Raw genomic sequence first — 27,955 nt, 5'->3', positions numbered from 1 at the left:
AGAAAGGGGAGGCAAATGTTGGAATATTTCTACCTTCTAAACCCAGGGTCATTTTTCCTTAATTTACCAAGGATGGCTTAATCATAATTCTAAGATAAGATAGATGAGATGATTTCTCAAGGTCTTCTATCCAAAAGCTATTCTTCTAATTTGGGGAAACCCAACCTGAGACTCCAAACAAATCAAAAACCAAAAAAACTATTGAGAAAAACAAGAGAAAATTTTGACAGTGTTCTCTCTGTTTTCTTACCTTTTGCTGAAACTGAAGAAATGCCAAATCTATAGAAAGAGAAACAAAGCTAAATTAGGAAGCTGTTCACACTCCAGACTCTCTCTTGTTTCTTGTCAAGCTTACATATGGCCCTTTTTGCTTGTGATCTCTAGTTTTGCAATCATTAGCTAATTCTAACAACCCCATGAAAAAGATTTAGCTTTTTCCCTCTCATGTTGAAGAAAAAAAAAAAAAAGTTGCCCACAAAAGTTAAGCTAACAGAAATCCTTTATAAGAATTAGAACTAGCATTAAATATTACCTATTGAGCAATGAGGTCATACCTGTTGATGACAGGTTTGAATCCAAAGAAATTGCTTAGAAAATGCTCTACATTTTCTGGGATATAGTCATACCCCAAAGATATGGCCATTCCTATAGCCATCCTTATAAATGCTCTTTAAATTTTCATAACTAAAAAACACTCACCGAGCTGCACGGGCGGCTTTCTTGCTCTCCAAACTCACAGGTACATTGAATCGCTCAGCTCGTTTCTGCATCCTCTGAAAGTCCAGATTATTAGCTCTTTAGAACATTGAGAACTCCTTATAACAAGATTAATAACAATGCCAACCCCAAGAAAATTACTCAGGCTGTATTCAAGAGCAAAGATTGGATTCCAGAAATAAAAACATGGAAATCACAATGAATTCACCACAACCCTGAAAACAAAAATGAGGAGGTGGAGGCAGGGGAGAAAAGCATGCTGAATTTAATTTCTCTCCAACAGAAGGTAAACTCTTTAACAGGAAGAAAGGTTTCGTTTTTGTTCACTACCTATAACTTAATAAATGCTTCTTGACTGATTTGATTCGGTGGAGAAAAAAGAATAAAACCAAAGATAAAAGCTACCTCTGGGTAACTCTTTGGAGGGAACAAAAATATGACTTGGGTCCAAAACCAAGAATGGAAAATTTCCTGTCAAGCTGGGTACCTTTAACTTTAAGAATGAACAGTATGCTCTGTATTATCCCAAAAGGGTTTATTAACTCACTATTCTATGAGTACAAAGCAAAAAGTTCCTTGTGATAACTGGCCTCAAAACTTGAGATGAATAATGCAGTAAGACTTCACAGCTACTAGTAATGAACTTTTAAAGAATCTCTTAATTGCAAACAAAAAGATGCTCATTGTTTGAAGTAATAGTTAAGTAAACTGTACTCCATGAAAGTAATGGAATATTATTGTGCTGTAAGAAATGATAACTACAGAGAAATATGGGAAGATTTACATGAAGTGATATAAAATGAATTGGGGAAAAAACCAGGAAAACAACATACCTAAATACAACAATGTAAATGAAAAGCAAGTTTATCTCTAAAGAATTAAGAAAAAGCACTTCTCTCTGCTTCTTTCCAAATGTGGAAAAATCATGGATGTAGAATATTGTATAAAATGACAGATTTTTTCAATATAAAAGTTTTGCTGAATTTTTTACTTACTTAGAAACAAACCTGTTCTAAGGCTTGGCTTTCTGGGAGGAGGAGGAATAGAATAGAAAATATAAATCATGTAAAAACTTATTTTTAAAGAAATCCCTTTGGAGTCAACTGACTAATTTGTTACCAACCACTTCTCATAAATTCAATCCCCTAACTCTTGGCCTCTAGTACCCTGGGTTTTTATTAGTCAGCCAAAAGATCAAAAATGTGTATACAAGTTTTTTTTACAAATACAATTACCAATTCAAACTTGCAACTAAGACACTAGGCAAACCATCAGTTATACAACAGCAGTATCAGAGTAGTAAGTAAGGTTCTATTGACCTACTAGTTCATATATGCTAAATTTATTAGACCAATATTTTTTCAGAAAATCTCAGGCAAATCACATCCTAAAGTAAGATGGGCTACATCTGCCTAAAAGATCATATAATGGGACACAGTTAATAGAGCACCAGCCCTGGAGGCAGGAGAAGCTGAGTTCAAATCTGGCCTCAGATACATGACACTTAATAGCTGTATGATCATGGAAAAGTCGCTTAACCCCAATTACTTTGTACACCTTGTGCATGCACACAAAAGCACACACATGCTAGCAAGTACACATGATAATAGGAACTCGCTGAGTGCACACACACACAGATCACATAATGGATGCTTAAATCTTATGTGGTTGCCATTGAAACCATAATGTTAGAAAACAGAAGACTAGCTGTCCTACAGAAAAATTCAAATATTTTCCCATAAGCTATTATATTAAACAATAAATGTACAAGAGAAATTGAGAGGATATAGGAAGATATAAAAAAAACTATGCCATTTCTCAACCTAAAAATAAAGGGTGAAAGAAAACACAAATAGGAAAAATAAAATCAAAGAGCAACAGACACAAAGACTGCTTCCCAAAAAGAGAAACAAGGAGCAACAGGGAAAAATGTTTACCTCAGTCTGTGGTATTTCAGATGTGATTTTCACTACCTTCTTTTCTGCTGCCCTGGAGGGGAAAGAAAAGAACAAATTTTAAAATCCTTATAGTTTATAACTAGACACCATAATTGACATTTGACACTTCTAATAAGGATTTGGGGGGCTGCCACCCACTGAAGAGACAAAATGATATGGCAGACTATAAGATATAATAATTTAAAATCAGAAAAGATCCTTTTTTTAGGAATTTGAAAAGAAACATGCATAGCAATACACCAAAGATCATTACCCTTGTTCTAAGAACCTTTCCATTCCTTTTTAATCTAATAACTATTCTCTCAATACCAGTTATTGTTTTTGACATCACAACTCATATGTATGCTCCACTTCTCAGAGGCTTACAACTCCAGCTGGAACCCTGGAAGTGGGACAAATGAAAATGCCAAAGGGAGTTAGAAGGAAGGAGGCGGAGGTCAGTTTGTCTTAGGAAAACATGGCTGAGTCTCTGGTCAAAAGGTTTAAGAGAGAAAACAAAAGCGGGGGACCAGAGGGGCGGGAGACAAAGTTCGGAAGTACCCAGGATAAATGGAAGGGCATTAACGCTCCACCAAACAACTCCCATAAAACCGTGGGTCATAACCAGCCTCATTAAGGTCCCTTATTTAGAGGCATGGGCGGCTTTTGTTCCAGTCTCCTGGACAGTTTTCCCATTTGATGCCCTGAAAGGTAGTAATGGTTTAATGACATTTTCAGAGGAAGCAATTCTGGAACAGGAACTCGTTTCCCCCCCTCCACCCTTTTGTCAGAACACCCTATACTCTGAGTTAGGCAAGAGGTGCCCCCTGCTGACTATAACCTAGCTCTGCCCTATTTAACTGTGCCCAGTTAATCAAACTAGAAACTGTAGGGCATCTGGGGAGAATCCTAGACCAAAGTTAAGATAAAGGGAGCTGCTTTAAACCATTCTTACATGGTATCATTCTCTTATAAATTTGGAGATCTTTCACCTAAACACACATGCTTCACTTCACTTTACTTCCTCCAGTGTAGGCATATAGAGCTCAGAAGTTTAATGTCTTACTTGAAGTCCAACGCCATTAAAAGAACAGTGCCCCCTCCTCACTTCCACCCACACACCCACACACACACAGGCTAATGACTTCCTCTACATTCCAATCTTGATGTACAAATCACTTCAGTACTTGATGGTAGAAAGGGAACCCCAGAGAGGAAGCTTCCTTCCTCTCTGCTCCAACTCACCTCTACCCAATTAAATTCATGCAGTAAAAAGACATCATAATGTTGGCCTCAAGGGTAATCATTACTGTTCCAATAAGAAATCTCTTTTTTTCCATATTCATAAATAAAGCTATACACAATCTATAGGTATAAATACTCTGGCACCTGTAGTCCAGGTGTAGCTAAGTTAGTCCAAAAGAGCTTCAAGCAAACACATATAATCTGAAAATAGGTCTTCAAATTTCCCTCGCCCTAACCTCATTAATTCTAGGAATTAAAATCATTTGATTAAAAAATGACAAAAACCATTCTGTTTGGTCCAAAGGATAATGGATACACTACAGTTCTCAAACATCATTTCTAACTACTAAAATCTACAATTAACTTAGACTAACAGAAATAACAGAGGCAATAGTTATAAGAAGCAGATTCAATTGAAATAAAAAGATATTAAAGTTGCTCTAAATATGATGAAGCCCCCAAAGGGTATTTGGAAAATAAGACAACCTATCCTTTAAAAAAAAGTAATGATAAGTTTGCTAAGAAAATTTAAGTAAACTGAGATCCATTTTTTACTCTAGTGCCCTGACCTCCCCTACAAATTAAAAAGATAGATATAGATCTCCTTTCTCCTCAAAACTATCTTCCCTTACTCTGTCCTAGCAGAGAACATTTATGTATTCACCTACCACTGTTCCCAATAGAAAAGCAGAGCTTAAAGGCATCACTACAGGCCTAGATATCAGTCACCTGAATAATGAATATCTACTCTGTGACCTAGGAATAAATTGTTTTACTTTTCTATAACCATGAATTTGGAATGAAAACATGCAGTCTATTCAGGAGTGGAAAGCATTACAAAAAAGAGACAATATAGTGTCCATTCCTCATATATTCTAAACATGCTTTTCTGGAGAAATAAGAAGAGCCATCAAACTCAATCTTAATCAAAACTGCCTTAATTCCATAGTCTAATTTTTAAAGGGAGTTGAACAAGAAATAGATAGTTACACATCAGCAGTTTTTTCTGGAGGCTCTTCCTCTTTGACAGGTATTTCTACTGGCTTTGGTTCTTCTTCCTGAAATCAGTTAACACAAAGTAAATTTGAAACATTCATCAGCAAAAAGTTTTTCAGAATGCCACAGTGAGTACCCCTGGAACTTTTTCCCCTTACCATATTTCTCTCATAATTGGACACCAAGTCATCTCTTATGTGCCTTCCAGCTCTAAGACTATTTTCAGGAAAAGCAACAGCCCTTCCAATAAGTAAAGATTATTCCAAAACAGACTAATAGTAAAGTCATGGAACCATGACATGGCACTAACTGGTCACTAAAGAATATCAAAATTTTCCAATTTACCTCTGTTTCATCTCCCAGAACATCTTCTTCATTGGCTTCCTCTTCAGCTACAGAAAATGAAAACACATATAGTAATGCAAAGCTTAATCTTTATATCTTTAGAGAGAAAAATAAAATTTGAGTATTAGCCTAAGCAAAAATCAATATGAATGATATAGATCTCCTGAAATGGAAATCAATGCATTGTAAAGCAAATTTTTTTAAAAATCATTTTTGCAATTATCTCTAATTTGGATTTATCTCCTCTTCCTTGGTGTAAAAGTAACTGATCAAAATATACCAAATACCTATAGTTTTCTTGGGGAAAAACATATGTAAGTTACTCTCAAGTCCCAGATGACACTTACCATGCTCTTCAAGATAAGCCTGGAGTCTATTGATGAGATCTTGTTTAATTCCTTTGGTCTCCAGGCCTCTTGCAAGACATTCCTGCTTCAGCTCAGCAAGCTAGGAAAATATAAGAAATTTTTTAGTCCCAGAGATGCACCAAGTAGATAAAAAGAGAGCTAATCCATTAATGTAGAGTTAAAGAAGTTAAATTAGTTCAATGATTCTGGAAAGCAATTTAGAATTATCTAAGATGCTATTACTGGCTATACACCAAACAGAGATTAATGATAAAAATTAAGTCTCCCCACCCCCCACCTATAGCATTTCTGTAACAGTAAATAAATGAAGATAAAGTAGATACCAATCAATAGAAGAATAGTTAAACAAATCACAGCACATGACTGCAATTAGAAATGATGAAAACAGAGAAGTACAGTTAGACTTATGTGAAGTAACATAAAGAGAAGTAAGCAGAACCAGGAAAATAATATATACAATGACAACAGAAATGGAAAGAAAAAAAGCAGTAAAAATGTAGATATGAAATGCTGTTAAAAAAACTTGGCCACAAAGAAGAGGTTAAAAAAATGTATCTTATACTTTTTTGGAACGCTGCATAAAATATCAGACTTTTCTTATACCAGTTTCGCTGAACATTTATTTCTTTTAAAAATTCATTACTCGCAATAACTTGCATTAGAGAACCATCTGCATCCAGAAAGTGGACTGTGGGGACTAATGTGGATCATAACATAGTATTATTTTCAACATTTTTGTTGTTGTTTGCTTACTTTCTCATTTTTTTTTCCTTTTTGATCTGATTTTTCTTGTGCAGCTTGATAAGTGTGGAAATATGTGTAGTAAAATTACACATGCTTAATATGTACTAGATTACTTGCTATCCTCCAACCAAAAATCAAACTTGAAATACAAAAATTAAAAGGAGAAATCAATTAATATTGAAAGTAAAAAAACTATTGAATTAATAAATAAAACCAAGAGTTGGTTTTATGAAAAAGCCAATAAAATAGATAAACCTTTGGTAAATCTGATCAGAAAAAGGAAAGAGGAAAATCAAATTGTTAGTCTTACAAAAGAAAAGGGGGATCTTTCCACCAATGAAGAGGAAATTAGAGAAATAATAAGGAGTTACTTTGCCCAACTTTATGCCAATAAATTTGATAACTTAAGTGAAATGGATGACTTCCTCTAAAAATATAGGCTTCCTAGATTAAGAGGAGGAGATACATTGCTTAGATTACTTGCTATCTAGGGGAAGGATGAGGAGGGGAAGGGAGAGAGGGAGAAAATTTTGGAACACAAGGTTTTGCAACTATCTTTGCATATATTTTGAAAACAAAAAGCTATTATAAAAAAAGTTCATTATGTGGGAAACATAGGTATAAAAAACAAAACGTATCACTTATATAGTTTTACATTTATACACACACCACACACACACACACACACACACACACACACACACACACACACACACAGAATCATTTCTTTATCTTGGGGGTGAGATTACCACCCCAAGATAAACTGTACAAAAAAATGAAAGACAATCCAACTTCTGTTATCTTTATCTTATTCAACCACCTGGCTAACAAAGCTAATCCATCTTCCTAACATCTTCAAAAACAAATTTTTTTTAATAAAACTAAAATTCTATTGATATGTTTTATTCTTATAAAGTTACTTTTAGAAATACCATCTAATCCATTTTTAGAAATGAACTATCCTCACAAAAAAAGATATACAATCACATCTGACAATATATAAAATACTCTGCTCTGGTATATCTCTAGCCAGAAAATGGCATATGTTTCATTATCTATTCTCTAAAACCATTCCTAAGCTCTTTAGTGAGGTTTTCATTTAAATTACCATCATAGTGTCTCTTATTCTTCTGATTGTGCTTATTTTAAACAATTCTTCCTATGTTTTTATCTTTTATCTTCACATTCCTCAATTCTTGCCATATAATATATTATTACCAGAATCTGTTCAGTCATTTCCCCCAAAATGGACATCTTGTTTCCAGTTCTTTGCTATCACAAAAAATGCCGCTATGATAACTTCCTATTATATTGGAACTATTTCAGTCTTTGATCTCCTTGGGTTATTATGCCCTGTGGTAGGATTATTTAAAGGGATAGGTTCAAAACATTAAAATGACCTCAATAAAGTTCCAACCTACATTTCATATCCCTGTGTGGTACCATAAATCTCTAGTTTCTTCACTTACATTTTTACCAAAAAAAAAGAAAAAAAAAATCAAGTTTTTCTAGAGGTACTTGTGCTGCCAAGTATATGAAAATAATCATAAAGCAAAAATAAATAAATTTCTTAATTTAAAAACTTCATACATTTTAAAAATGTAACGTAAACAAAAAAATCTGTTTCTGCATTATCTCTATTGTTCTGGATTATTTGGTTAAAATAATAATAATAACTGAGCAAATTACAGTGTACTAACTATAGTTTCCCTGGGGAAAGATATATATAATCTCAGGCCCTAGAAGACATGAACCTCGCTCTTCAAGTTATGTTTAAGAGTCTACTAATTGAAATCTCTTGCTTAATTCTTTTGGTCTCTTGGAATAATAAACAGAAAATTCATTCCTTATCTAAGCATGCATTATATATATAGACTTCTATGAATAAGTGTGTAAGTGTGGATGCACTGGAAAACAGGTACAGCCTTCATTTCAGTTTATTGATTTTAAGACACTGGCTGTCAGGGCACCAATAAGCATTAAATTAACATAAAGTAAATATTGATTTTATCCCAGGATAACAATTACCCCTGCAGTAAATTGCCATACAGGCAATATTACTTTCCAAAAGTTTCTAGTGGGTGGCTGATAGGAATAAGAAAAATCAGTCAAGATAGATGCATAAAAAGTAAAGTAGGCATATAGAAATTCTGATAAATATGGGAAGAAATTAGGACCAGAACCATGAAAGCAGGTAGGTCAATTCAGCCCCTTCAAAAAGCAAACAACAACCGAAAAAATGTGCCAGAATCTATAATGATCACTTCCTTTATCGCTTCCCAATCCTTAATACAATTTTCTACCTCTATTTCTGCTAAGATCTGATTACAATACACTTTCCATATATCCTACTTAGCAGTCTAGATGAAGTTCAAATCCCCACCCCCTCCCTCCATCCTAAGTGATCTGTCCCTTAACTGACCTCTTTCACCAATTTTCTGCATAACTACAGGAAAGGATGTTAATCAGTAACATCTTATTGTAATAGTGAATTGTTATTAAGGTTTTCACGTGTTTTCATTCTTCTCTCTCCAACTAGATGTTGAAGTCTTCTATGTGCTATATTATAATATATAGTAGGTACTCAAAAATATTTACTAATGTTATGGCTGGTTATGCTAATTTATAGAATAATCTTGCACTTGTTAGCATTTAGGTTGTGTTCAAAATTAATTAAATTATTAGTTCACAGTTGAGATAAATCTTGAAGATTAACTAGTTCAACCTTACACCCAATATAGGAATGTTCGGTGCAAGTCTGAAAGACAATCCATCTCGATCTCTGTTCAAAAACCTTAAGTGGACAAGGAGTTTAGTAAGTCACAAAATATTTTTAAACAGCTTTAATTAATAAATTTTTATTTACACTAAACAGAAACCTGCTGTCAGGAAACTTCTCACTGATCCTAGATCTGGCCACCAGAGCAAGAAGATGGAGTGGGAAGGAAATAGTCTGACCTTAAGTTAATTGATTTTCCTTTATTTTATATATTTCAATTAATGCATTTAAAAATATTATTCTGAGGAATCCATATAGGGTCCTTGACACAAAAATAAAAGTTAAAAAAAAAAAAAAAAAAAAAAACACCTAACAACCCCTTTAATATTTAAAGGGCCACTTCTCAAAAAAAAAAAAAAAAACTATGAGTATACCCACACAAAGGCTACAAACATGTTTCATTAGAAAGCAAATGATCAAGCAAGATGAAAAACTGCTCTAACTCAATTAGTATGTGAGAAAAATACAAATTAAAATTCTAAAGGTTTCACCTTACACCTACAGAAACAGTAAACAGCTTTGGGAAGACTAGCACACTGTTGGTGGTACTGTGAAGTAGTCTAACCATCCTAAATATCAAAATATATACCAATGTGTTAACATACTACACTGCTATCAGACAAATACCACCAAGGGAATCAGTGAAAAAAAGAATCTAAGTATAAATGGCAGTATTGTGAAGCAGCTAAGTGGTCTTGTAAACAGACTTACATGAAAACTGGAGCTGGAATACTGACTCGGGTATTTAATGGCTACATGACATGGGACTGTAATAGAATAGCACCTACCCTAGAACTGCAGTAAGCCTCAAATATCCTATATATAAAATACTTGGCAAATCTTAAAGCATTACATAGATGCCCAGCTATTATTATTAACAAGAAAATGGAAACCATCACACATTGTGGTATGTGAACATAATGAAAAACTGCAGTAAGAAATGATACGAAAATTTCAAGAAATCAAAAAAACTTGTAAGACCTGATTCAAAATGAAGAAAACATAACTACAAGATTATATATAGAATGAATATTAACGTAAAGGAAAATATGAGTAAAAAAGGAGTTTAACTATGAACTATAATGAACTCTGTCTTAGAAAACTAATAAACACAATGATGGTAACGATTGATGTGGAATACAATATATACTGGAACTATTATTACTTGCTTCTGTTTTTTGTTATAGGGATTGATTGGTGGATGGAAGGGAGAGATAATAAAGAGACCTGAGGTAATGATTATGGAATAAAATACCCCCCCCAAAAAAAAAAAAAACTGACAATAGTTATCGAAAATCAAAATTTTTTCCCTTCTCTGGGTTAAACATACCTAGTTCCTTCAAGCAGTCCTTAAATGACAAGGATTCCAGACCTTTCACCAATTCAGCTAATTTAACTATAGACATGTTCTAATTTGAGAGGTGATATGGAATAAGAAGAAAATTTGACATGAAGTCAGAACAGAATTCATATATTGCATATGACCAAATCCAATAACATGCACTTCAGTTTCTTCATCAATAAATGGAAATAATAATAGTTAACACTAGCTATCTCACCCTAATGTTGAGAACATAAACCAGGAAGTATCATATAGACATACGCTAACAATTGTCCATATCCTTTTAAAATGTAGCATCCTGAAAAGAAAAAAATTCTTTTCAAATAAGTTCATATGTGGACATGTTTCCATCAACTATAATACATTTCAAAAACAGGTACTTTACCTCGACTTATAAATTCTTTTGTGTTCTTCCATAACATCTACAATGCTCCTACAGAACGATCAATCCATAATTACTTAGGTAATTATCAAAAGTAGCTCTTAAAATATAAAACTCTGAAAAAGGGCAGAAACCAAATAAGGAATTTAAATGCCAAAGATATAGAGCTGGAAAAGACCTCAGAGTGATCTACGTTTAACCCTTTCATTTTACAGGTGAGGAAACTGAAGCCCAGAGAGATTAAGTGATTCATGCCTAAAATGACACAAGTTAAAAGCATCAAAGGTAGGCTAAGAACCCAAGTCTGACTCCAGAGTCGATGCTACTCTAAACATTGGGCTGTTTAAATGAATTCCCATGATATAATTTGACTTTACCTTCCTATCTGTGTGGCACCTGATACAAGTTCATCTCAGAAAAACCCGAGGTCCTGTCTCTGAAACAGTGGCTTGAGAACCTAGGTAAGTCACTTAACTTCCTAGCGCTCTAAGCAATTCTAAGTTGCAGAGGAGATGCCAACCTGCATTAGAAGAGAGAGTTTCCTCATCCAGGAGCTGGAACTGTAGTCAAGACGTTATGAAAGACAAGCCAAGAAGCTGCTAGAATTAATGGAAAACCACTATGACAATGAAATCACAGATCCAGTTCCCATCCCTGTATTTCAATAATCATTTCTCTCCAGTACTCAGCTCTTTTGTCAGTTTATCTATGAAGGTTGCATTTCTCTACATTTTTTTACAAGTTTAAAGTCAATAGGGATGAAGTCAAAATAAATAATCACTGCGGGAGAATGGTAATCAAGAGACCGCAGCTCTAGAACCAGAAGCACCCATCAGAAGCCATCAAGTCTAGCTCCCTCATTTTAGAGGAAGAAACTGAGGCCCAGGGAGATTGTGTGTCTTACCCAACAAGGCCAGGGCTACTAAATCTTTACAGATACAGAAGGACTCTTAATCCCCAAATGTCTTCATTTCAGGTCTTCCCAATCACAGGCCAAAGATGAAATTTGAATATTAATATGAAATCTGCATGCCCCTTGAAACAATCTTTTTTTAAATTGAAAATCAAATAAAAGGGTGTTCAGATCATTCTTTTTCAGTTATCTCTTAAAACTCAATTAAAGCTAGTCACTTTTCCCACCCAATCTCAACACCTTATCCCTAAAGAAAACTACATTGACACATAAATTCCAAAGTTTATAATAAAAATAGAAAAATTAAAATGTTGAGCTTCAAAGCAGGACTTCTTAACTTTTTTTTTCCCCGTCACAGACACCTCAGCAGTCTGTGAAGCTTATGGACTCCTCAAAATATTTTATATAAGTGAAGGAAATGCTAACTTTCAGTGAAAGATTAGTGAAAAGATGACATTTCCCCCCCCAACCAAATTCATGGGCTCTCTGAAATATACCCACATAAGCCACCCCCTCGATTAAAAAGCCCTCCTAAAGGGCAAATAAAAGAGGACTCAAGATAAGTAATGAACCCAAACTTCATGTTTTGAGAGGTGAGAGAATATTTCAAAACCTAAAGAGACTCAGCTGTTTCTAGCTGTTAATCTGGAGGGGGCTGTGAACTTGTTTTAAAGATAGCTGTTTTTCAATATAATTGGATACATTTTATGCATTTGAATACATTACTTTAAAAACTGGCTTCCACCAAACTGCTAATGGTGTTGGTGACAGTCAAAGTTAAGAATTCCTATACCACAGGGACAAGCTCCTCTCCTGCTCCTTATCCATGTGCTTTTAAAATAGACATCAATGCCTGCAATCAGTCCAAAGGTGGAGGGAAAGTAAAATAATGTGGTATGGAAATGTAAAGCTATTTCAGAGTATATCTAGGAAAACAGACATTTTTTTTCCCCCAATAAGATATGTTTAGACTACCAGCATCAATGAGCCTGGTGATGTAGCTTTTGCAAATCTTTAGAGCACTTACAATATAATAAAATAAACTCAGTTTTTAGCTTAAATTAGCAATTTCAAGTTTCCCAAAATAAAGTGATCGACCACTGTGACAGAATTGTTTGCCAAATTCTAAACGAATACCTAAAAGCAACCAATCTCTCTTTTATCTAAAAGACGTTTACTTCTTTCCTCCAAGAAAAACATTAAATCTGAGTCAAGCAGCCCGTACTCCCCAGAGGATAACACAAGAACAAGAAAAACTAGGTTTTTCAAACGCTTCCCAGTTCCCTTCACTATCTTGCAAACAAGAAGAAACATTTCTTGAAGAAGGAAAACCTCCTTGTACTCTGGAGAGGTGCCAGTGCTTTCTTAAGGCACTGAAGGTGTGGAGCTGCACCAAGTCCCTAGGTGAGACGAGGGGATGCTGGGGGTCCCTTAACGCCAAGGCTCTTCTGGGATCTAGGGTGGACTCAGGTACCTAGCATCGTCTAAGTCGTTGAAGGCATCCTTGAGTCGTCCTTGCAAACCGCCCAGATACACAACATACGGGGATGCCACTAAGCCAAGTTGCCTGAGGATTCCAGGACTTGGCGAAGAGAAAGACTGGGGGGGAGGGAGGGTGGAAAATTCAGAGGAGGTCGGGGGCAGAGACGTAAGACACAGGAAGCAAGGGGAGCACTGACGTGCTACCTTGTCCCCGCAAGGAGAGGGAATTACACACTTGAGAAAGGGGAGGAGAAAGCGGGGGCGGCAGAAAACAGAAAGGGAGGACCCGTAAGGTGAGGGGCACCCCGACCGGAGAGGAAAGATGGCAGGGGGAATGAACGAGAGGGAGACCAGCATGAGGGGGAGGAGGAAGGCCCCAGAGAGGAGCAGTCTAACAAGGAAAAGGAGCAAGACAACAGCCAGGGAAGCCCTGGAAGAAGAAATGAGGAGAGGGAGGCACCGGTCACCTCGTAGAGCTCGGCCCCCAGCCATGCCCGGGCCTCTGCCCCTCACGGTACCTTCAGCTTGTGAAGCTCCACCGTCTCCGCCGCCATCTTGTCACCCCCTCCGCCCCCAGTTTGGCCCCCTCCTCCTGCCTCCGCCTTCCGGAGCTCCCGCCGAGACTCAGAGGGTCACCACCACCCAATAGTCGTTGTTTATACTCTCACTCTACACCATCAGCTTTTTTCATTCGTCGATCGCCAGCATGGCTCCTCCTCCCCCCACGCGAGGGTTTGCCTGCGAAGGGGATTGGAGAAGAATTGGTTCACTCCAGTCAGAGTGACGGGACGGCTGGCTAACCGAAACGCTGAACACCAAAACAGGTGGCCAATGAATCACTGCAGCGCCGGATCTGGAGGACCAATGGGGGAACAGTTCGAGGGCCCGGCTGCTTCCAGAAAACAGGTGAAGGAAAAGTAGCCCAACTTGAAGCTGGCGGGAGTGGCGCTTGGAGCTGCCAGGTGAGCAGAGTTGCGAATGAGGGAACAAGTCCGAGGGGGAGGAGGACAACCATGAAGGAGAACTCTGAGGGGTAGGGATGGGGCCCCGGGCTACCGCCGGAGGATTTCTGGAACTCGGGACGCGACTGGGATCGGGCGTGGGCTGCCGGCTGGCCTGTGGCAAGAGGTCTGTCTGAACGCCCCTTCCGGGAAGCGCCCCCGGAGCGCCGGCTGCCCCCGCAGTCGGACTACCCAAAACGTATTCTCGTAACTTCCAAAGATATGCGGAAATACCGAGGCAAAGAGCAGGTAGCCACTCCGTGGTTGTCGTCCATGGCAGCCCCGGACGAAGAACAGAAGGCTTGTTCTCGAGTACTCCTGCGCGCACCTCCCCTCGGACGAGCCTCTTCCGATTCTCTAGTCCAACCCAGAGGACTGGAGAATGGGCCACCCCTAGAACAGGAGTGACCTCCAACCACTTTCGCTTCGTCTTTATGCCGCCCCCTCCCCAGCCGGACCCTGTGGGGCTCCTTTCCTTGGGCAAAGTCATTCCCTTCAGGCTAAAGAAGTTAATACTCCTCATCCCAGGAAATGTTTCTATCTTTCAGGTTTCGGTGTACCAGAAGAGAGGCGGCTTCTCCACCTCCTTCCCTTAAGTTCAAGGTTCATTGCAGTCACCAAACCGGTAACTGAAGGAGGCCGACCAAAGAAACTCGCTATTGTGACAGGATGAACGTGGGGGTGGCCCACAGCGAGGTGAACCCCAACACAAGGGTGATGAACAGCCGGGGCATCTGGCTTGCCTATATCATCCTTGTAGGCCTCCTGCATGTAGTTCTACTCAGCATCCCCTTCTTCAGCATCCCTGTAGTCTGGACTTTGACCAATGTCATCCATAACCTGGTGAGCCTCCAACCTAAATCCATTTTCTCTCAAGACTTTTTACTTCTTGGGGATTTGTCCACCTGCCTCAAATCCATAGTTGAAAAGGATGTCCTCTACCTTCTCATCCCTCCCAGGTTATGTATGTCTTTCTGCACACTGTGAAGGGGACACCCTTTGAGACCCCCGATCAAGGCAAGGCCCGGCTCCTTACACACTGGGAGCAGATGGACTATGGGCTCCAGTTCACCTCCTCCAGAAAGTTCCTCAGTATTTCTCCCATTGTGCTGTGAGTTCCAAAAGGGTGAGGGAGAAGCTAAGTAGAGTAGGGGGTGGCCTATATAATCAAGGGGATTTGTTAAACAGAAGGCACCACTACATGGGCTAAAATTTCTATAAACTCATGATCTAACCATGCTGGGAGGGTAGACAGTATTCAGTTCAGTACTGAAAGCTATAAATAGGCTTGCTGCCGCCCTGTGGTGGCAATGGGAATAGAAGGATCTGAGAAAAGTCTAAATCCTAAATTCAGTGATGCAAGACTCTTTTAAGTGAACAACAAATGAAGGTGTAACTGATGTAAAGGGGTTGGGTGGGGGTTAACATCAGAGACAAATGGACATTTGCAGTATTATAGCTTTGACCCTTCATTTTCCATTGATCATACATTTTGTTCAATCTATAAACTTCTCTAACCAAGAGAAATGTTCATGTGACAACAGTTTAGGAATTAGGATTAGCTGAGGTAGAGTGGTCATTTTAATGAAAGAACAAAAAGTCGCCGACTTGGGAGGCAACTTTAGGAAGAACAAGAGGTCAGAGCAGCTGAGGCCAGTCTTTTTTTAAAGTATTGTGTTCTTTTTCTCCTAGCTACCTCTTGGCAAGCTTCTACACCAAATATGATGCTGCTCACTTTATCATCAATACTGCTTCACTACTCAGCGTACTACTACCTAAGTTACCCCAGTTTCATGGTGTCCGTCTCTTTGGAATCAATAAGTACTAAGATTTGACAATGATCACTTAGGTGCAGGCTAAGGAAGGACAAAGTACTGTCAATACTTGAGGATCGAGTGACCTTTTTTGTCAGCCCCAGGGAGATGAATTTGGGGGCAGTGGAAGGACAACTCCCCTGCAAGTAAGGGCAGGTTCCTTAAAATCAAGTAAGATGGATAGGGGCTGGGCCCACACTCTTGTCTGGTACTAGTTTTTCTTTTCCAAATCTTTTTATCATTGCTATATATTTCTTTATAACAGAAGCTATTTTTCAGATGTTAAGTTTAGGGTAGTCAGCAGTATTTGGTGGGAGGTGAGGGAGAAAAAACTACATTCTTAATCTCAAATTTAAAATAAATCCTTTTCTTATTGTGTTATATCCCATGGCTCTTTGAAAATTTTTTTGTCCCTACTCAACAAATAGTATCAGATTAGTAAACCTTATCACAAAGAGAACAGGATCAGGGAAGTGGGCACACAAAAGAGGTAGGCATACCTTGCCAGTTGTATTTATAGAAAGGTAAATCCCCTGGCTTTAAATAGATATGTACATATAAATATGAACTTAAAAAAAAATCTTTGATTACATAAGGATAGCTGGGGACAACCCCACTACCACCACCACCAAACTTGCTTGTTCTGCCTCCTAGATCCACCCAAGGGCATGGGGACTTGAGTCTGCTTTTTTCTTTTCTTTTTTTTTAATTGTCAAATCAGCCATACTTGCAGAAACAACCCTGAGGTTAGGTAGGAACCACAGAATAGAAAGAGGCAGCATTCCCATTCCCTGAATGGTCCTGAGCTTTTACCCACCCTGAAAGTGAGGACTAATTGCCACCTCTGCTTTATCTCCTAATGTGGATGGTAGAAGACAGGGTCCAAAGGCCCAATACAAAATGAATATCATCCTGGCCTTCAGAAAGAGAGACAATGTAAAAAGCCCTCCAAATCCAGAGAGCTCTGTCCCCCATAAAATAATCATCAACCCCAATCTTAGCCATGTTCTAGGCAAGGGCCCTTCCTGCCAACCACCCCACTATTTCTTTGGTATTGACATCAAACAAGGTTCAGTTCTTAGTTCCCGGAGTGGGGATTCAGTGGCTTCCCACAAGTCACTGAGTGAACAGTTAATGCTTGAAACTTTTTAAATATTCAAAATTTTAAAAAACAAAACAAAACAAATTCCATCCTATGCTGTACACAGCCCTTATGACTCCCTGACACTAAGGCTGGGTAGGGTGGAGAAGAGGAAGAGACAGGGCATCAGCGCTGGAAGGGCCTCCTGACTTTTTTCCGACGCTTCGGTTTGGCTTCTGAACTTTTGGGTGCTGTGGAGCTGTCTGGCCTGGAGGATGGGGTGGCCCCAGGGCCATGTTGGGAAGCTGCAAAGAAATTTCCATTGGGCATTTGGCCTGGGGGAACCTGAAAGATCCGGCTGAAGAAATCCTGAAGGTCAGCAACTGAAGCAGGAGGGGCATCTGGAGTGGCTCTACAAGAAAAATATTGTGGTGAGATGATACATGGATATTTTACTGATTAAGTATTAAGTCAGTACATCTTGATGCACTAGGATATTAAACAATTCTGTAAAGTCAGTTCTCTGAAACAGGAAAAAAACACTACTTACCTCTGTCGCCCACCAGGACCAGGAATCCGGGACCCAAATGAGATATGATAGGGGACTCTGTGGGTATCTGGGGAGATCCCCACACGTTGACACCCAGCCCATTCTGCAAACATGGGAGGAAATCGATCAAACGACAGGACTCACAACAACCCAAATCAATATCCTAGGCTCCCTCCTATGTAAACATATGTCCAAGCCCTTCCCAAGACAATTGTTCAGTCAAATGATTAGGCATGTCCAACTCTTCATGACTCCATTGGAAGTTTTCTTGGCAGAGATACTAGAATGGTTTGTTATTTCCTTTTTCAGCTCATTTTACAGATGAAGAAACTAAGGCAAACAAGATTAAGTGACTTGCCCAGTGATACTCTATACCTACTGCACCCCTCCCCAACTGCCCCCCCAAGACTAGTTTCCACGTTATCTACTCTAGTACCGTATAGTATGTTAATGTAGACAACTAAATTTTCTGATATTTCTGTTACTCACATTCTAACCCCCGAAGTAAGGTTGACGTATACCTGTGATGTCATATACTTTTCCATCCATCATGGCAAAATAAGTGATCTTGAGACCCAACATGCTTGACTCTGCCCAGAAGTCACCTTCCTCAGCAGAATGCATCTTATTGCACTCAGCACAGTATCGAGCATTCTGAGACACTCGATCCATTTCAAACCTCCTGTCATCCAACACAAAAACCCCCACGTTAACCCTGAGTGTAGCCAAGGCATATTTTGACTTTAACAAACTACTTGTTACTATATCATTCATTAGATATATCCAGGATCTCCACTCCTTTCTAATTAATAATTAAGTTTTTTTTCTCCCTTTGCTTAAGTCAAATCACATCTCTCAACCCCAAGGTCTTTTTATTCTCTGGTTCACAACCACTAACTCCAAATCCTTAAAAAAAAAAAAAAAAAAACATAAAAAGCTTTAAAGGGAAAGCCTCAACTGTCCTATCTCTAAGCTATACTGCCCTTCCATCTCTGACATTTCCCCCCTCACGTTTCTCACCTGTGCTTCCCTTGACACCGGCTGCACATCATAGTATTCATGGCCTCTTTGAGTTCATCCTGCAGCTTGGACAGAAATTCATTCACTGACCTGCTCAGCTCACTCTCTGCCATTCGTTTCCTGGGATAAAAAAGAGGTATGGTACAACCTCAGGACACTCCCAGAAAAATAAGAAAATCCTTGGGTAAATCATCTTTTGATCTCAGTTATCCATCTTTAAAATAAGATTAAACTAGATGGCCTCTGGGATCCCTTCCAGCACTAGATGTACCATACTTCTCTCTTTGACCAGCAACAGAAGTCAAGGAACAGCCTACTCTCCCCAGCCACAGGGCCCTCTCTGCCTCTGACGCATTCCACCCTCATTTAGCAATTTTTTTTTCCATTTCTCACATCTCATATTCTTTTCGTCTCTCAGGATTACTGACAATATCCCAGGCAGCCCTCAACACTTTGAAGGCCTCCTCAGCCCTGGGGTGGTGGTTCTTGTCAGGATGAACCTACAAAATAAAAAGGTGAAGAATCAAATTCCTGTTTCGAAGCTAAAATGATTCCATGATGAAAGTTGGGAAAACCACATATAGTAAAAATGCTTCCCAAAAATGTGACAACTCTAGTTCATTTATCTAATACTCTCATAACTCAAGATGAATGGAAAATATCATGCCTAAACCTGCTTCTTAAACTGTCTTTTTACTAATTTTTCATTCCCTCCCAATGGAACAAGCAAAGTATTGACCATCTTCCTCCCTTTCATATCTCCTTTAGAAACCTCCTATTTACCTATTCTTTAACTTCTTCTCCTTTAAGCTCAATCCTTTTTGCACCTCCCCTTTTCTCACTCTTTTCCCATTGATTGTTATTCCAAATTATTTTCACATCTCAATGAAAATGAAATACCAATAGACTAAATTTCCAAGAGTTGAAGCCTCCCTTGCTTGATCACCTAGGTCACTGGCAATGTGGCTGAATGACTCCTTAAAAACTAGTAGAACAAGACAAGAAACTAAACCACCGATTGGGGCAATAATGACGAGTTGCCAAGAATTAAACTGTGCTCCCCCCACAACTTTCTGCCTTGAAGTTACACGCACTCATCCCATTCTCTCTTCCCAGAAGAAAACTAAAATGGGACAGGGAACAAGGGAATTACTTACCATCACTGCCAGCTGCCTATATGCCTTCTTCAGTTCCATATCTGATGCTGTGGCTTCTACCCCTAGAACCTGGAAGGGGTTTAGCTCATCTTCTGGGATCCCAGCCATAGCCAAGAGCCGAGACACCTCCTCTCCAGGTTGGCAGTATCGCCCACTAGATGCTGGCCTATCCCCTTGCCTGTTGATCCTCTGCTTGACCCAAGGAATCTCCAGCCAACCCCTCTGCACCAGCCCCACCAACTGTTGCCATGTCCTGCTTTCTTTGAGGTAAGTCCAATATCGGTGCACAGCAGGTGAATCCAGCCTGGAGATGAGCCAGGTGGCCTGAGCACGCCAACCCAATCGATCTCCCATACACACTAAGACTCGCCAGCTCAGCTGAAGACAGCCCAACAGCAAGGCCAGAACCAATAGTAGCACAGCACACAGGAGACGGAGCAGGTGGGAAAAAAGCCCTGCCCCACAGCAAAGTCCCCGGCACAGACACAGGAACCCCAACTGAGCCCAGCTCCCCAGCTGCCCCACCCAGCTTCCCACCCATACCCGAAGCAGATCAAGATCACTGCCTCTCAACTGTCCACAAGAATAGATAAGGTGCCCACCAGTTTCCACATACTCCCCCACTAGCACCAACAATTCAATTAGCCACCAGAACCCTTTCTGTCCCAGTCGGTACAGTTCCTCTAACCCCCACACCACCAAATACCGACGCCGGTCTGCCTGGCTCCGTTTCCGGCCAGGCCGGTGACGGCCAGAGGCCCGGGGGTCCCTTCGACCACTCTCCCTAGGCTCCTCTTTGGTTGGCATACGATGCCGCTGCCTCCTGGGTGGAGGCTTTTTTCCACTGGACACAGGAGAAGGGTCACTGGGAACCCTGGAGGACGCTTCCTCATCATCTTCATCTTCCCCCAAGGCTGGGGGGGTACAGCAGGTACAAAAGTTACTAAAGGAACCATCTCCTCCCTCAGAGAAAGGCCCCTCAGGAACACTGGGAGCTCCCTGACAATTACAGGCGGATGGTACAGGTGGGATGGAAGAGTCCCTGTCCTCCAGGTCCCCAGCCCCATTGTCCCTTGAAAGCTCCTTGTCCACTCCCGTTTCCTCTTCTGAAGATGCTTCAGTCTGATCGAGCTCTTCTCCCTCCCCAAGGGGTCCTGGGTCCCCTGGAGTGCCTTGGCTTGGATCCGATTGGTGAGTGGGGCTCTCGGGGGGTGTATTTGTGGAACAAGGATGTCTTGTAAGGCAATACATTGGGTGCAGCCTCCACCGAGTCCCCAAATCCTGAGAATGAGAGTTTGTCGGGGCCCACAGTGGGCCCTGAAGTCCAAACTGAAGAGCCACTCTGGGGTGCCCTGTATAGCTTTCTTTCCCCGGGGTGCTGCTGGGCCATGACCCCGGGGCTTCCTGAAGGAATTTAGGTCACAGCCATCATGATGACTTCAGGTGCCTGCAACAAAAGGGAGGCGTCAAATTGGGAAGCTTCTACCTACTCCCGGCTCAGACCCATTTGCCAAAGATCAGGAACCGCGACCCTCTCCTCCGTCCCCCATCACGAAGCCTTCCGCCAAAGCAGAGGGGCAGAGCCTCACACACGCGCGGAAAGAGAGAAACCCGCCAAGGGGAAGAGCTCCTAACGGGAGAGGGCGAGGAAGCAGGGGAGCCGCGGGAAGAGAAGGGAGGGGCGGGGCAGGGCCGGAGGGATGGGGGGAAGGCGCCCCCGAACCCGAGGCCGGCTCTCACGCCGGGGTTAAAGCGGCAGGGGGGCGAAGAGAGACAAACCAGGCAGCGGCAGTAACGGCCTCCTTCCTGCGAGGTCTGGAGCCCGGGGGAGCTACAAGAGCAGCTCCCCCGGCTCGGCCTCCCGCTCACGCTCCGCTTCCGTCTTCCGTCCCCGCTGCTGCCGACCTCCGCACACTTTCACTTCCGGGGTCGGCAGGGAAGGGAGGAGCAACAGCGGTTGGTCTGGGGCACGCGCGTGTCAGATCCAGCGAGAGGCAGTTCGTGCTGGCAAGAAACCCCACCCCTTAAAGGGCCCGAGTCCGCCCGAGCTGCAATCTGGAATTCAGAGCGCAGTACCGCCCTGGAAGGTAGGGGGGAAGGGGGCGGGTGCTACAAGCAACTGTGGAACCGGAGAGCTGCGATTTCCGAACCTTCGAAGAGACTGGAAGGCTCAGCAAAGAGCCCCGCCCCCCATGCCTCAGTTTCCCCTCGGGATCAGAAGGAGGGGAATCCCGCCCTGCTCATTTCTCCCATTCTCCGCCCCCAGACCGCCGCCGAGGAGGACTAGGCTTCTTTATGTCCCTAGGAAATGGGCGGCGAGGAACCCACCCCCGGCCCATCCTCTGGCAGCCTCTGGGACTCCAGCACTGATCCTCCCTCCCCCGCTGCTCTCGGGACTCCCAGCCCCGCCCAGGCCAGGCCGGCGGGACGGGGCGGGGGAAAGCTAGCGAGTGGAGCGGGGCCGCCCGCGTGCCTCCGGTCCCCACTCCGGTTCTGGCTGCCCCTGCCCTCCCCGGCTCCCTCCGGACCCGGCTTCCAGGCCGCGCTACCGAGAAGGCCGGGGTCGGAAAGGACGCGCCGAGCGGCGGGGGGAGGTCAGCGCGCGAGCCTGGAGTGCGGGAACCCCGGCTTCGCCTCTGGTTTGCATAACGTGCGAGTCTGATCCAGAGGCTGAAGTCCTCTGACCCCAGGAAAGGAAGCCCCCACCCTTCTCCCCCTAGAGAACTTTCGTTCCCCAGGCTGAGCCTTTCTCCCAAGGGCTTCCAGATACCCCAGTCTCCGCCTCTCCCCGTCGGCGCCCCGAACCCTTGACTACTGTCCGGGGTCCAGGATGCCGACCCCTTTTCTCCAGGAGACAATACTCCAATTCTCCGGGAAGTGGAAGAAACCAAGCCGGAGTTGGGGGGCGCTGGGACCCCAGCGGAGATTTCGGGGGGTGTGGAAGCAAAGGAGCAGCCCTTAGTGTGTTTGGAGTCCCTTGTCCTAGAGAGTCGAGACACCCTCCTCTCCAAACACTTCCTGGACTAGGTTTCGGGTCTCGAGACTCCAGCTAGGGGAGTGAGTTCCCAGTTTTACCCCCCCCCCGGAGGTGGGGTTGGCTAGGCCCGCCCCGTGATGTCACTCCCCCCCCCCCCCACACACACACACCAGCACTCCATCCCCCTCCCCCACCGCAGCTCCTAGTTTCCTTCCTCCCTCCCCCCTCCCCCCAGCTGGTTGCATTGAGTTGCCTGGGCTTGGACCGCACTGTGAGAGCAGGAGTTTTGAGTGCTACCAAAGGAACGACTTACCCCACCGCCCACCACCCATGGGCGTCCGAGCCGACCTACCACTGGGAGTCTAGGAAAGTGTCCCCGGGGTCAAGCAGGGCGGTGAGTAATCGCTGCCCCACTCCCCGTCCTGTGCTCGGATGGAAGCCCCGGACATCGGAAGGGGGATGGGTTGGGAAGTCGGGAGCTGGAGGCTCCGATTTCTGCATCTTGCTGAGAACTCTGATGCAAGGAAGGAGTACGTTCTTCCAGACCCAGTGCCCCCCAATGCAAACCCGTTTTAACTCTGTCCCTATTCGAGGAAACTCGTTAGTTCTACCAACCTGTACAATGTGCTGGCAAGGGGGGAGACGGGAAGAATGCCTTCCTGAGTTGGTCAGAGGGATGGGGTGCCAGGGGGGCAGAGCGCCCATTCAGACAGGAGCGAGAAGGAAGGGGGACCTTAGAGCAACGGCGCTGTTCTCTCCGACACTGTCCCAGGGTCTGATCCTGGACAAGGTTCCGAAAAGCTACAAGGTCTGTAGTTCTACTCTATCAGACTATGTCCTTGTCTCTCTCCCCCCCATCTCTCTCTCTCTCTCTCTCTCTCTCTCTCTGTCTCTCTGTCTCTGTCTCTATCTCTGTCTCTCTGTCTCATTCTCTCTCTGTCTCTCTCTGTCTCTCTGTCTCTATCTCTGTCTGTCTTTCTCTATCTCTATCTCTCTCTGTCTCTCTCCCTCTGTCTCTGTCTCTGTCTCTCCTTTTTCTCTCTCCTCTCTTTCTCTCTCCTTCTCTCTCTCTCTCTCTCTCTCTCTCTCTCTCTCTCTCTCTCTCTCTCTCTCTCTCTCTCTCCTTCCTTCTCTCTCATCACTTTTTTCCTTTATTAACTTTTTTCTCTTCAGCTGCTGATGCTTAGGACCTCCCCCTATCACCACCATGAATCATTTTTCTTTACTTCCCCCCATTACTTCCAACCCTTTTATACTGTGCAGAGTTGGAGGTTTAACACAGATTGAATCTTTCTTCCAGAACTTGCTTCTGGAAACCCTAATCGAAAAGCTAATAAAAAAAACTTCTCCACAACCAGCATTCCTGGCCCTTTTTCCCATTTCCATCCCACCCCCCAAAAACGACCTGAAGTCTGATTTTACTCCAATATCCATCAATCCCTCCCAAATTATCCAGAGCTTGCTTAATAGGATCATAAGATCCAGTTCATTCCCCTCAATTTACAGATGAGTTACTAAATCCCACAGAAGTAGTGATCAAGGTTAGCACAGGATTTTGTTTCACTGTTTCAAGACAGTTCAAGTCCAGAATCTTAGATTCCAAATCTAATGCTAACTTATACCACGCTGCCTACTCATGAATTCCAGATAAATGGATTGAAGAGTTAAACTAGAAAGACTTCCCTCAGGGCCCTCTGAGTTGCCAATAAGGCCACTCAGGGGTTTCTCTGAGCAGATCCTGCTCCTCCTTACAGGTTGCCCAACCCCCTCCAATTTTTGTGAATAAACAGAACTGGTCACCTTGGCCATGGATCAGGCTCCACCCTCCTGGACTGTGACCTCGGACCCCAGGCTCTTTAATCAGCAACTCCCGGAGCCTCCAGAACCACAGTGTGTCTTGGAGCCCCAAGACAACCCTGAGCTGGGTCCTGCACTGGCCTGTGCTCTCTGCTGCTTCTTTGGAGTCATCTACTGCTGCTTTGGTGAGGAAGATGGCAACAAGGCCACAGCTGCATCCCTGCAGGAGCTGCCACAGTCTGCCAGCCTCTCCCCATTGCTATCTTTCTCTTTCAGTATCACGCTAATGTATGACACTAATAGAGTAATCACACCTCATAACATCTCTTCTCCACTTTTCTGCTTCACTGATGGCTTTCTTCTGCCTTTCCCAATGTTTCCCGTCCTTCTGGCTGTTGTCCACCTTTTACACTCATGGCATCCTCTCTTCCCTTATCACTGTTCCCCTAAACTGAATTCTCTGCCTTATAAGGGAGGGTGCCTTCCCCATTTATGCCTCCCCCCCTCAGCAAGGCTTCCATCCCATTCTTTGCCTTTTCTACCAGTTCCTGAGTCTGTAAACACTCTCTCCTGGCTGCCAGCCCATGCCTCCAAGTTTTGCACAAAGACTCCTCCCCGCAACACCTGTCCCATGCCTCCCATTCCTTCCCGCTCTGGCTTCTCCCTGCCTTGTCTCCCTGCCCATCCCTTGGGTCCCGCCCTGATATCTGGTGCCGCCCCCCCCAGGCTACCGATGCTTCAAGGCGGTGATGTTCCTGTCCGGGCTGCTCTCCGGAGCCTTGGTAATCTTCTTGTTGTGCCACAAGGAGCGGGTGCTGGAGACACAACTGAGCCTGGAGGTGAGCGCGGGCATCGCGCTGGGCATTGGCCTCCTCTGTGGGCTGGTCACCATGCTGGTCCGAAGCGTGGGGCTCTTCCTGACAGGTCTCCTGCTGGGCCTGACCCTGGGGGCAGGCGCCCTCCTGGGCACTGAGCCCATCTATCAACCACCCTCCGCTTGGGTGCCAACAGGGGGCCTGGTGGGACTGGCACTTCTAGGTGCCCTGCTTACCCTCCGCTGGCCCCGACCTTTCACCGTGTTAGGCACAGCCCTCCTGGGAGCGGCTGTACTGGTAGGCTGTGCTGACTACTTCCTGGAAGGGCTGGCACTAGGTGGGCGTCTGGGTCAGCGGCTTCAGGCATTGCCCGCCCTGCCCCCCCTCTGCTGGTACAGCTGGGCCCTGCTGGGTGCCTGGCCTGCCCTGGGGGCACTTGGGGCCCTTGCTCAGTGGAGACTCACAGCCGAGGAACACAGGAGCCATGATGATGGTAAGTTAGACTCTTGATATGACACTCTCTCCCCATTCTCTTCTGCTACCTCATTCCTGACCTCAAATGCCTGGTTTGGGGAGAGGGAGGAAATGAATACATATATTTGGGAAGGATGCTTGGGACCATCTCACCTGGTGAAGGCAGCTTCCAAAGGTCATCAGGAGACAAAATGAAGGGTATTACTGTCGCGCAGTAGGAGCGTAGAATTTGCTAAGATAGAAGTCCTAAAGATTAGATAGGACTTTAGAAAAGAGGAATAGGGAAAGTTATCATTATTAGGGGATTATCCTATATGAAAAGTTTTATAGGAAGTAAAGGAAGATTAGAGAGAACAGAAAGAAAAATCTAAAAGGAAGGAAATCTCAGAAGAAAGTTGATGGGTAGTTCATCCTGGAACTAACTGAAGCATGTAGGTTAAATGGATATTTAACCTAAGTAAAGTGAGAATCTCCCCGAAGTGCTGGAGATTGGGTTTGGAATGGATTTTTAAAAAGTCTCAATTTAATCCCTATTTCTTCCAAAGCAGTATTGAGTCATCGACTAAAGGGCCTCCAGCTTCTTAGGATCCGCCAGCAGGAGGCCAAGTGGCAGCAGAATTCTGGGGCAGCAGCCAGTGAGGGCAGCTACCGTCGACAGGTCCCACACCGAGCCCGGAGCCCAGCTGACAGCCTGGCACCCGTAAGTAGGAAGGGAGGGTGGGAGGAGAAAATAGGAAGAGCCAGGCCCTCTGACCTCGGCCCTTCTCTCCCTTCCCTACTTTTTCTTCCTGCTCTTACTTGCCCTACAGAGCTATCTTCAGAGTCTCCGGGATCGACAGCTGGGGCCAAGCACTGTGGGTACTCCCCATCATGCCATCCTGGACGTAGACTCTGACTGTGGTTCCACCGTGCCCCTCACCATACCCACTCGCTCCAACCAAACCTGAGCCTGTACACACACACACACACACACACACACACACACACACACACACACATACACACCCTACACTTGTGCCTTAGAGAGAAGGTTCAGAGCACCAGGTGGGCAATGCTTGGGTAAAAGAGGTAGAATTTTCCAATGATAAACAAATATGGAAATGCATATTTCCTCTGGGGGTGGAGGGAGAGGGCATGAAATGTAGTCTAGCCCAACCCTGAAGGAGAATGTGCCAGGGTGGAGCTGGGGACAGCTGGAGGGAGATTGAAGGAGAAAGGGGGTGGAAGAACCAAATTTTCACCTCTGTTCAAACTATAGAGATATTCCTGGAATTTTCTGTCACCCCTAAAACTCAATACTACTGCCCAACCAACCATGACCTCAACCCTGGAAGGACCCTTCTCCCTTCAACACAACTTCCTTTTGTTCCACCCAAATCCTGTGCCTCAAAATGGGAATATGGGGTAAAAGTTTTTGAAGATCCTGTGAAAAATCAGGGAATCTCTAAAGACAAATATAACTCCTTTCTGGGAAGAAAAGGAAGGGAAGGATCCCTTTTGGCTCTCCTTGACTCCTCAAGTCTCAGGCTAATGAAGGGAGTGGGTTTTAACACTCAATATTCTTTTCTCCCCCACACTTCCAGTGCCTGAGCCCCATTCCTACCTCATTTGGGAGCTCTGTCCTCCCTGGTGCTTCTTCCTTTCCCTCCTCTCCTGCTTGTATATGCTGGGTCAGAGTCCACTTAGACTCTGCCCCTTCCTTGCTGGCTCCTTTCGGTGAAGGGAAGGAGGCAACTCTGGGAAGAGCTGCAGGAAGTATAAGAGTGGCAAAATGGGAGACTGACAGATGCCAGCAGCCCTCAGCCCTGTAGGACACTAACATGCTAACTGCACCTCCACTCCAGCCACTAACCCTGTCCTAACATTTCCAGTCTGTTCTAGTGTCCATAAACTTCCCCCCATGACATAAAGGAAATACAAATGGATACCAGGGCAGAGGGAGGGGAGAGATATTGATGGTGTATGTAAATAAAGTAACATTGAAGATTGAACAGGTGCTCCAGACTTCTTTCCCTATTT

The 27,955-nt window shown here is 43.3% G+C and overlaps 4 protein-coding genes across 7 annotated transcripts in view; 2 read left to right on the top strand and 2 right to left on the bottom strand.

Annotated features, from left to right (window-relative positions):
* The window catches only part of SARNP (SAP domain containing ribonucleoprotein), a 38,102-nt gene extending 24,239 nt beyond the window's left edge, over nucleotides 1-13,863 (bottom strand). Inside the window, exons 1-7 of the mRNA XM_074270085.1 lie at nucleotides 13,769-13,863; nucleotides 5,588-5,687; nucleotides 5,241-5,287; nucleotides 4,890-4,957; nucleotides 2,655-2,706; nucleotides 700-773; nucleotides 251-279 (exon numbers count right to left, since the gene is read on the bottom strand). Of these exons, the coding sequence (XP_074126186.1) occupies nucleotides 251-279; nucleotides 700-773; nucleotides 2,655-2,706; nucleotides 4,890-4,957; nucleotides 5,241-5,287; nucleotides 5,588-5,687; nucleotides 13,769-13,804 (406 nt within the window). The 5' untranslated portion in view covers nucleotides 13,805-13,863. The remainder of the gene's footprint in view (nucleotides 1-250; nucleotides 280-699; nucleotides 774-2,654; nucleotides 2,707-4,889; nucleotides 4,958-5,240; nucleotides 5,288-5,587; nucleotides 5,688-13,768) is intronic.
* A 177-nt stretch (nucleotides 13,864-14,040) lies between these two features.
* ORMDL2 (ORMDL sphingolipid biosynthesis regulator 2) lies at nucleotides 14,041-16,446 on the top strand. Its single transcript, XM_074270086.1, has 4 exons — nucleotides 14,041-14,212; nucleotides 14,800-15,094; nucleotides 15,211-15,362; nucleotides 15,944-16,446. The coding sequence occupies exons 2-4, from the start codon at nucleotides 14,921-14,923 to the stop codon at nucleotides 16,077-16,079; spliced, it is 462 nt and encodes a 153-aa protein (XP_074126187.1). The 5' UTR covers nucleotides 14,041-14,212; nucleotides 14,800-14,920; the 3' UTR covers nucleotides 16,080-16,446.
* A 305-nt stretch (nucleotides 16,447-16,751) lies between these two features.
* On the bottom strand, nucleotides 16,752-21,791 carry DNAJC14 (DnaJ heat shock protein family (Hsp40) member C14). Its single transcript, XM_074270077.1, is given in 8 exon segments — nucleotides 16,752-17,558; nucleotides 17,697-17,799; nucleotides 18,218-18,378; nucleotides 18,717-18,836; nucleotides 19,110-19,216; nucleotides 19,874-21,122; nucleotides 21,124-21,320; nucleotides 21,653-21,791. Coding segments are annotated over 7 exon segments (2,106 nt in total). The 5' UTR covers nucleotides 21,264-21,320; nucleotides 21,653-21,791; the 3' UTR covers nucleotides 16,752-17,332.
* A 534-nt stretch (nucleotides 21,792-22,325) lies between these two features.
* Nucleotides 22,326-27,927, top strand: LOC141544195 (transmembrane protein 198-like). Of its 4 annotated transcripts, none has more exons than XM_074270084.1 (5): nucleotides 22,326-23,244; nucleotides 24,605-24,832; nucleotides 25,374-25,955; nucleotides 26,485-26,636; nucleotides 26,746-27,927. In XM_074270084.1, exons 2-5 carry the CDS (start codon nucleotides 24,658-24,660, stop codon nucleotides 26,881-26,883), a joined length of 1,047 nt encoding a protein of 348 aa, XP_074126185.1. In that variant the 5' UTR covers nucleotides 22,326-23,244; nucleotides 24,605-24,657; the 3' UTR covers nucleotides 26,884-27,927. The 4 variants fall into 4 exon arrangements, with proteins under 4 accessions (XP_074126185.1, XP_074126182.1, XP_074126184.1 ...); XM_074270081.1 differs by having other exon boundaries at nucleotides 26,482-26,636; XM_074270083.1 differs by having other exon boundaries at nucleotides 23,111-23,244; nucleotides 24,641-24,832; nucleotides 26,482-26,636.
* The last annotated feature ends 28 nt before the right edge of the window (nucleotides 27,928-27,955 follow it).

The sequence above is a fragment of the Sminthopsis crassicaudata genome, chromosome 5 (assembly GCF_048593235.1).
Source record: "Sminthopsis crassicaudata isolate SCR6 chromosome 5, ASM4859323v1, whole genome shotgun sequence".
Classification (NCBI taxonomy): Eukaryota; Metazoa; Chordata; class Mammalia; order Dasyuromorphia; family Dasyuridae; genus Sminthopsis; species Sminthopsis crassicaudata.
Note: the sequence above shows the minus strand (reverse complement) of the source record. Positions and strands in the feature narration are given on the sequence as shown.

Bases quoted from the DNA above. Each gene is read 5' to 3' on its own strand.
- ORMDL2 (XM_074270086.1), top strand. From the start codon at position 14,921: ATGAACGTGGGGGTGGCCCACAGCGAGGTGAACCCCAACACAAGGGTG. The intron at 15,095-15,210 runs GTGAGCCTCCAA...CATCCCTCCCAG, and splicing joins CCAATGTCATCCATAACCTG to GTTATGTATGTCTTTCTGCA. The intron at 15,363-15,943 runs GTGAGTTCCAAA...TTTTTCTCCTAG, and splicing joins AGTATTTCTCCCATTGTGCT to CTACCTCTTGGCAAGCTTCT.
- LOC141544195 (XM_074270081.1), top strand. From the start codon at position 24,658: ATGGATCAGGCTCCACCCTCCTGGACTGTGACCTCGGACCCCAGGCTC. The intron at 24,833-25,373 runs GTGAGGAAGATG...CGCCCCCCCCAG, and splicing joins AGTCATCTACTGCTGCTTTG to GCTACCGATGCTTCAAGGCG. The intron at 26,637-26,745 runs GTAAGTAGGAAG...CTTGCCCTACAG, and splicing joins CAGCTGACAGCCTGGCACCC to AGCTATCTTCAGAGTCTCCG.